Source organism: Lepisosteus oculatus, chromosome 10, assembly GCF_040954835.1.
Source record: "Lepisosteus oculatus isolate fLepOcu1 chromosome 10, fLepOcu1.hap2, whole genome shotgun sequence".
NCBI lineage: Eukaryota > Metazoa > Chordata > Actinopteri > Semionotiformes > Lepisosteidae > Lepisosteus > Lepisosteus oculatus.
The window spans coordinates 7,405,187-7,414,442 of NC_090705.1; the positions used below are offsets into that span (position 1 = coordinate 7,405,187).

Here is a 9,256-nt window from a genome sequence, read left to right on the forward strand (position 1 = left end):
AGATGAGGAACTATACTATCAACCCCTTTTTAGAATGTCCTTTTCACAACTTGAATAGTTCCTGTATTCACACAGACATGGGTGTCTTCACAGGAGATACAATGGGTTGATGAACAGCGGACAGTATCTCAATCTTACCTCTAATATAAATACATCAAGATATGCTTAGTGTTCCAACGACGGCTACCATCAGATGAACTAGCAGTAAACTATAATCATTTCATGAAAGAAGTTAAACACAGGTTGTATGTCATTTAACATTCCTAAAAAGCACACTGAAATAATATAGATATAAATATACAATTTAAACAATCAACTCTGACAAAATATTAGGCACAGTTACCACTAGCGACCAATATCAATACTTCTGTACACACTGCATCTCATCTCATGTTGACACAGAAACGTCCTTCCATGTAATCTGCTTTGTCTTGTCAGTTACAACATTTTTCTGGGTACCATTATGGTGTGTTGTATCTTAGTGTCACTCTGAAAGGTTTCCTTATTTCCTTATTCTGTGCATTCATTATTTTACCTTAATCCATCAATTTAAAGTTATGGAGAATCTGGAAAATGGAAGCAACAAAGCAGAAGCTGTGTACACTCTTATTCTCAAGATAAATCTTCCATACAGAAAAAAATGACATTAAACAAAACAAGGTTAAAACTTTTCCAATAATCCTACAAATGTTTATTTTTTGTTACAGAATTGTTGCAAAACAAGGATCTTACATTTGAAACACAAATCCCGTTCATGTCAATTTGGTACTTACGCCTGTTTTAAAAGTAGAATAAATATCAGTTATAGTTAAATCTGCCTAAACTGCTGGTTGGTGCAAACAGTATAATTCTTTTAAGAAGATCAGAAGTAGTAAGGTCTGAGTTAAAGATCAAACCCAATTTTTAGGATGTGGACTTTCGTTCCATTTATCCAACTGGTCCCCGATTTCCAATGCTGTACAAAGGGCTGTAAGATTCTGTAGCCTGAACTGTCAGGGACACCTGATTTTTAGGTGCTCCAGTACATAGATCTACAAGTAAAATTTATTAGAAATAAAAACTAGCTTAACGCTGTCTTCTCACAGAGCAGCATGGTGTCGCAGTGGCTAGTACTGCTGTCTTGCAGGGCTTGGGGCCCTAGCTTCAATTCCTGGGGTAAAACCTGCATGGAGCTGCACATTCCCATCATGTTCATGTGGATCTCACTGTGAATCTGCTCATGTCTTGCCAAACAATTTTTTACATTAAATAGTACCTTCGAAAGCAGAATGTAAAAGACAAAAATGTTATTTTTTCTCATTAAAATACACACATTAACGGAGATTTTTTTTTCCCATTTCACGGAAGCATGTTTCTAAAAAGTTCAAACACTACCCCAATTAACAAAACTTTCTGCTTTACCAATCTTACTATGATGACAGTATAAAATGGCTCAGATACAATCAATTTTTATCTTTGAATAATTTCTAAATGCTACAGCGAGTATCCTGTAGTTACATTATAATATATTTCTATAATAAAATGTTGGCTTTTCAGTCATTTGTTTCCAGTGAACATCCTCCTGAATATTTCATTTCTGAATACGGTCATTGCAATTTTGTTAAGTGTGACATGAATTGATTCTGAAACTTTACCATGTTTCTACTAAGTGTCTATTATATCTTTCCAAAGGAACAAAGCTTGGCAGGATTAACGTTATGGTTTGCATTAGACAAACCATTTTAAAAAAATATTTTAAAGCTCAAGCAAGAAAAAAAGTAAGAAATGATATAGTGAATTTGAGCTAGATTTTTAACCACATCAGATTGCAAGTCACCTTTTCCAATGTCAATTGGAAAAAAAATATTAATCCTAAAGCACCCATTTAGATAATATGTTGGAACTGGAAGCAAAAGACTTTTTTCCATCACACTCAAATTATCCTTATGTACAGCATTAAAGAACCGTATAATTACTGAAATGCCACAGCAACATGAAAAATACAATAGTTCTCTTGATCCAGGGAAAGAAACAAGTATCAGGCAACAAGCAATTTTAAAATGTTCACTTTCAATAATGAAATGCAAAAAAACATTAATTGGCACTGGAAGCTACCAAATGCCCATAACCAATTAGGGTAAAAACAACTGTAAATTAACTTGCAAATGTTAAAATCCTTGGCTTGAGCAATTAGCAACAAGCATTAAAAGATGTCCCTTACATTCATTATTTTATAGTTTTGAGGTTTCTGAAGTAGTTATTAAGAGCAATTTATGCCGAAAATGTTGGCAATTTCAGATGCAAAGAAATGAGAATATTTTTTTCCATCTGTCCATAGTCCAACCAAAGTATTGAAACCTCCCCAAATAGTTTGTAAATACCAACGTCTTTAAACAAAAGTTAACTGGATTTTCCGAGTTCCAATTGGTCTCCCATTTAATTCTTGAACCGCAGTTTGTGCTTCTCGCCAAGATTCAAAAACAACAGTCGCAGAGCCTTTGGGAAGTCCTCTCCTGTTGTACTGCAATGACACTGAACCTGGAATCACCTGGTACCCATAACAGAAGTCATAGATTTCATTGATGGTTATTTTCAACGGTAAATTGACCAGTTTAACACACGTAGGGCCATCATAGGTTCCAGGGTTACCAAATCCATCATGTCTGGGTCGATCTTCTCTCTCAAAACCAGAATTTATGTTGTTCACGGCTGGATCCAAAGCACGGTTGCTTCCCATAGAAATGTTCAATTTTTCATCAAAAGGTGCTTTCATATCATTTTCACGAACGTTAAAATCCAAAAAGTCCAAGTTAGATTTGCGACTCCTCTCATTAAGGCCCGTGCACCCCAGAGGACTGTTCTGTCTTCGTCCACTCCGAGTTCCTCCAAAATCAAAGACACCAAATTCCAGCACCTGTGCTCTTGATATGCACTTGAGCATCACCTTGCATCCCAGAAATCTTTGGCCGTTCAAGTACTCCGCCTTTGAAGCCTCCTCCTCAGACTGAAACCTCACCAAGGCCTCCCCAAGCCCATTGCCTTTCTCATCATGCAGCAAATGAATGCAATCCTCGGATATCGCAAATCCTTGGAAAAAATCCATGACCTCCACTTTACGCACATCAAAAGGTAAGTTTCGCACATAAATACAAGTCCTTTCAGATGGATGCCTGCTTCTTTGAGTAGACTGAGGTTTTTCAAGTGATCGACTGGAACTTTCACGGGGTTCCTCAAGCTTCTCTTCTAACGTTTCCAACATTTTTACCATTTTCTCCTTGGAGATCGGGGACACATACGTCATACGGTGGACCATGACATCTTTGTGGCGTCCCAAACCTGCACAGTAATCTTTCAGACTCTTAAACAACACAAACGCTGCCCTTGTTTTTTTCCCATTCCGGTCATACAAATGCAAAATCTGGTCATCACTCAAGACCACAGGGTGAAAGAATCTCTGTATATCCTTCTTTTCAACAGTGTATGACAGGTTTTCCACCAAAACACAATACTCTTCATTAGAAGGTGAAGATGACCTAGACCTGTACATTACTGGTGACCTTGACCTTGTTCTACCTCTAGAATACCTTTCCACAGAAGCTGGAGATGACTCTCTATCATACACAACAGCATCACCAACATTCGGTCCTTCACGACCCCCTGCGTTAATCCACTCCTTCTCTGTGCAGCAGTTCACTTCCACAAATCTCGATCCAATGTACTCACGGTCCCGCTTAAGGCCCTCGCTTGCATCACGCAAAGTAGCGAACTTCACAATCCCTCGGCCATTTTTTTGCCCATGTTTGTTTTGGAACAGAAGGATACCCTCCACTTCTAGCCCTTGAAAAAACATTCGCACGTCCTTCTCCGTGACAGAAAATGGCATCCCATGCAAATGCAAATAGTAGCCATCACTATTGCATGGCAGAATCTTCCTTGGGTAGCGGATTTTTCTCTTGACAGAAACAATTGGATCTGAAGGACTACCAAGATGTAAAGGATCCTTACTTTGGACCTCTGAAAAACTCTCTGTAAAGGCTGAAGAGCCCGCCCTCGAGTCGGTCCTGCGCAATCCCAGTCTCTCATTGTAAATCCTACTTTTACTTGCTTCTTTCGTTCTTGTGCTGGCTTCAAGGACATTTTGCATCTCCGTCTTGCTGCTGAGCTGTAGATGTACCGGAGACCCTTTAATACATCCTCCAGAGCGAATCATAGCACGCCTTGCATCTTCATCTGAGACAAATATAATGAAAGCCTCTTCGAGCTCTCCACCAATAATGTGTACCCCACCATCAGGGATTTTCAGTCCAGTGAAGAAACTGCGTATATCCTCAGAACCAGCATCGATTCTAAGCCCCTGTAAGCGGATGACCACCGCCATGCTGAGCACATACAACAGGACCTGTAGACAAAAAGGCACACAACAGCATTATTATAGCCAGAGCCCTGTCAGCGACCTCAGAGTGCACTGCACTGCACTGCACACTATCACAGCAGCTAGACAGGAAGCTTCCGTTGGTTGTCCAGTGCCAGAACGGTCTAAAGTCAGGAAATGATCAGGTCTCCATTAAACTTAACCTAATATTCTGCATCCATGATGATAAAGACATTAACATGTCCAACATTACAGACTCAAAATACAATCTGGGCAAATGTATCAAGTATTTCGAAAGATGACCAAAGCAGCAGCATGCAATTAGTCTAATACAGTATGTTACAATCTTTGAAGATTTAAGATATTGGAATGAAAACAGAATAGTGTTTTAAGAGAATGACACGGTTTGTGTCAACCTATACTGTTGACTGAATTAGGAACAGAGTTATCATGGAACATAAATGGATCCTTATTTCTCAAAAACTGCTATTAGCAATATCAGACGGACTCAGAAATTCACTACTCAATTTGCTTGGTTTATCTCACTCTGCATTCTATGACTAAATATCCATTAATGAAAGGCCCACAATCCAGTGCTATCTTTACAGGCAGTCCTACACAAGAGTTAATCCACATCTGGGGCTCACCTCTGGTTTGTATGCATTATGTTTTTTATTTTAACCAGAAGTCAATGCACATTGGCACACAATACATGATCATCGCTAAGGTAACCCAGTGATGCAACATCATTGGCCTATACTCAGAAGCACAGCGTTTCCAACATGTATAATTACAACACAATAATACCGCAGGTTTGTGTGCATACACACAAAACCATAAAATAATGTTGTGTTATACTTAAAACTAAATCAGAATACCAAATCCTGTTTAGAACAAATCCACACAATACTGCTCCTGTCCATCAACAATGTGGCCCATATTGTATACCACAATAGGCTTTGATACAATGAACAATCCTTCTTTTAGTTGTTTATCCTCACTTCATAAACTATTAAAACTACAGGAAAAAATCATAACTAGACACTAAGAAAGAAAGAAACAAGCGTTTATGAAAGTCTAGAGAAATCCTCCATCTTCTCTGTTCATAAAGAACACAGATCAGTCTTCTTGCTTCACTCCATTTTCTGGAACAAACATCAGTATTATCCACACCAAATACAAAAGCTCCCGATGTCCAATTTCCACTGGAAAGTGTTCTTGCTTTTGAATGTTTCTGTCACATCCAATGCAGTGGCAATGCTTGAGGAATGTACCAAGACGGATCTCTTGCTTAAGTGCAAATTGCACAAAGTGGGACCAAGCAATTCAGTAGAGTGAGGGCTCCCATGTTCCGTGTATCCACTCCATTCTCTTTATGCCAAACAGATATCAATCAATAATATTGAAAAAAATCATCTATATTATCCAGATGACAAGCTTGATTTAAACAGACATTTATTCATCTACACAGATTTCAATGTATCGTAAAAAAAAGCCCACCTCAATTTACTTCAGTACCGAAACAACAAGCTATTGAAGAGATTCAAACCCTAAAACAAAACTATCCAAAGCCATCACGGACAGAAAGAACGAAGATGATGATAAAAAAAAACATCACAGATAAATTTCACAAACAATGACTGAGATCAAGAAAACTTAGCCGAAGATCTCCCAGGCAGTAAAATCACACAACGTTAAGTGACCCCGTCACTGCTTTAAAAAAAACAGCTCTCATCCACAGACCTGTGGGTAGGATGAATTCATTTCCTGCAGAATTCAAGGTGCAGTTGTTGTTCACATCAAGGTGAACTAAGAAATATCAAAGTCTCTGATGGATCGACTCAAGGAAATTAACCAATTTGCTTTCCAGATAAAAACCAAGCAACAGCAACAGCAAACTTCAGAACAAAAAATGAAACTGTTTCTACCATACTGTATACATCTTCCCTAGTCATTAGATAGAGAAGTGAGCTGTTAAAAAATATATTATTTTTAAATATAATTTTTAATTAAAAAGCTTTTAACTGCAATTCTATTTTAGAATAAAGATTCATTTTAATTTACTCTAAAACATGCATTTCATCTTTTACCAATTAAAAAAAAACCCATGCCTGGAAAAACAAGGAAATTGTGTGGCAGAAAAGATTACGTACTTTCTAAACAGCAAGTGGAAATCCCATCCACACACTAAATTACAGCAAAAATCAGACTACAACATGCATAGAATAAATCCTTACTTTCTTATACAACATTGCACTTTTCATTTTAAACCCCCCTATGAGCAGTCAGACCCCCCAGACCAGGTGCTAAGTGAAAGTTTCCAAATAAATGACGCAGCCCTATCCCTTGCAATTATACTGATTTGACAGATTATTCAGAGGAAAACAGACGGGTTTTCTTCCAGTGAACCCACAGAAGTTAAAAGTGCTGCTTTGTTGTGACAACCATAATATCAGAAGAAAGAAGAGCATACCAGGTTCCCGCAAACTTAATGACTACATAGGCAACAAAAACCTGTTGGGAGGTTCTCAAACTGTGCTTAATTGCTGCCGGTGTTTTGGATTTGCACCTCTCCTGATTGGCATTTTAAGGCGTTGCTGCTGTTGTCTGTCGCATGTTCAGAGACTGTAACTGAGGGAAGGACCGAATAGCAGGGGTCGTGTGGTGGGAGTCGACTGGACTGGGTGTCCACTGAGTGGAGCATCAAGACCGACCGACCCCCCCTCCGGTCTCTGCAATGAAAAAAAAAGTGGCACGTCTCCTTCAACCTCCTAAATCACTGCGAGGACGTCAAAATGCAACTAGGTTAATCCAAACCAAGTTAATGAATGACTGTGATTTCTGCAAACAGAACACCGCGCCTGGCGGCCCACAAAACGAGTAATTGTTTCACAAATGTCTTCACGCATCCGTTAAATTAACCCCTATACTGTATTTTAAATTCTGCATGAAACCCTTATTGTATTTGCCGTCTTCCAAAGTGACTCGGTCGTTAAAGCCTAATTTAAGATGTACCGGATATCGTTCAAATTGTATTACAGTACAAAACAGTAAATGGCATACACAGGCAACAAACAAAATAACTGAAAACAGGTCGCTTTTGTGGTAAAAGCAAACACGCTGCCTCACTCTGTTATGTACCTCTCATCACGTTATCTAATCTCATCGATGAACCTAAAGCAATTGGGAAAAAAAAACTGCTGCACGTTATTTCATAATCCAGCAGCGGTTAATCAATCAAATACATTATTTTAACACCCGTTTAAGAAAACAGATGCACTAACGGTATCAACAAAAACACAAAACAACACTGGACAAAGTGCCAGGAAATTTAAAACTACAGTATAACGGGAAGGAAACGAATATCTGAGAACCGTTTCGTTAAATTAAGCAACTATTAAAAAATACAACACATTATATTTGAAATAGCCTATGGACACGTAACAAAACTGCGGGTTAACAACATAAACCGAAAGGTCCTGAGCACTCAGACAATAATTAGACGGTTTCATGGAAGTACACGGAAAAACCCAGAACCCACGCAATTGCCTTACGTACAACAAATATAGAATAAAAATGATTACTTGTCCAGGCCAACAGAAAATATAATCTCCAGATGTCCCGAATCACTCCCCAATACAGGTAAATTTCGATATTAGAAGAAAATGGCGTCCCCCCTCCAAACAACGAGGAAAACGTCAATTACAAAGAACGTCACCATCTACGGAAACTCAGAATAGCCAAAACGTGTTTCTTCTTTTCGAAAAAAAATAATCATAACACTTGGGTTAGCTATACTTTAGTTTATACTGTACCGTAGCCTTAGTACTGTATCTCTTATTGTGCTTTTTCGCATGTAAGCGCATATCTACTAGACACTTTCATTTTTCCATTGATAAGGATGAACGGGTTACTTTCTCTGTAATGCATTGATCCAAAACATATTGGACACTTCAAAGGTTTCAGATCTATGCATTTTTGAGAATCTTCACTTGAATATTTTAGACTAAACTCTAAACCATCCCAAATTGAAATGCTTCATTCTAAAATAGCCTCTTTGTCTTTTGATATGTTGATGGTACACTGGAACATAAAAACGGCTTTGTGTGAACTAATGCTGTAAAGTGCAGACACTATATAGGCTGTATTTAAGGCCAGTCACAGGCTCAGGTTCATACATCTTCTAATCTTTCTGACTAGTTAGCAGTTTATAATTTGTAACCGCTTTGAATTTAATAATTAAATGATTTAGATCCTTCTGAGTGTATGTTTATAAACTGATCATTTTTTCATGTAGTTAAATATAAATGCCACTGTCAAAAGACTACAGCTTGACCAGATTTATAGGATTGAATTATTTAAGTCAATGCTTGCATCATACCTGGAATAATAAAGAAGCCATTTACTAAATGTAATGCAAACTGAGCTAGAGGATTTTTTAACTACTTCTCAACACTGAAGGCTCCATAAACTCAAAGCATATAAGAGCCTTTCAAAAACAGGATGTATAATCACACTTCCTTATTTACATTGGTTTTCATATGTAATTCCTGACACAAATCGTTCATGTGCTTTTGGTAAAACATTACTTCACTTCCACAAGGTATATCTACGAGAAGCATCAATTTAAAAGCTAAAAGCTGGCAAAAAAAAACGAAATTCCTTTCTAATCAAGATTTATTATCTCGTTCAAAAAACAATTCCTATCTTCATTACGAAAAAAATAAGCAAACATGCTTAATGCTATGACAAAAAATCTAACTGTGCTATGTACAGTGTATATAATGTGTTCGGTGGTAACCACATCGATCAGCAAACACACCTCCTTTCCTCTCAGACTCATGAAAACATTCCCACAAGCCTGACAGCAACAGCACAAGGCTCCGGGTTTTGGACGGTTGGATT

The 9,256-nt window shown here is 37.9% G+C and overlaps 1 protein-coding gene across 4 annotated transcripts; it reads right to left on the bottom strand.

The window, feature by feature from the left end:
• Positions 1-661: 661 nt before the first annotated feature.
• Positions 662-8,029, bottom strand: rbm12bb (RNA binding motif protein 12Bb). Of its 4 annotated transcripts, XM_015358113.2 has the most exons (3): positions 7,936-8,029; positions 6,095-7,083; positions 662-4,378 (listed from the first exon to the last, which is right to left on the bottom strand). In XM_015358113.2, the coding sequence occupies exons 2-3, from the start codon at positions 6,113-6,115 to the stop codon at positions 2,369-2,371; spliced, it is 2,031 nt and encodes a 676-aa protein (XP_015213599.2). In that variant the 5' UTR covers positions 6,116-7,083; positions 7,936-8,029; the 3' UTR covers positions 662-2,368. The 4 variants fall into 4 exon arrangements, with proteins under 4 accessions (XP_015213599.2, XP_015213601.2, XP_015213602.2 ...); XM_015358115.2 differs by lacking the exon at positions 6,095-7,083; XM_015358116.2 differs by having other exon boundaries at positions 6,825-8,029.
• Between the last annotated feature and the right edge of the window lie 1,227 nt (positions 8,030-9,256).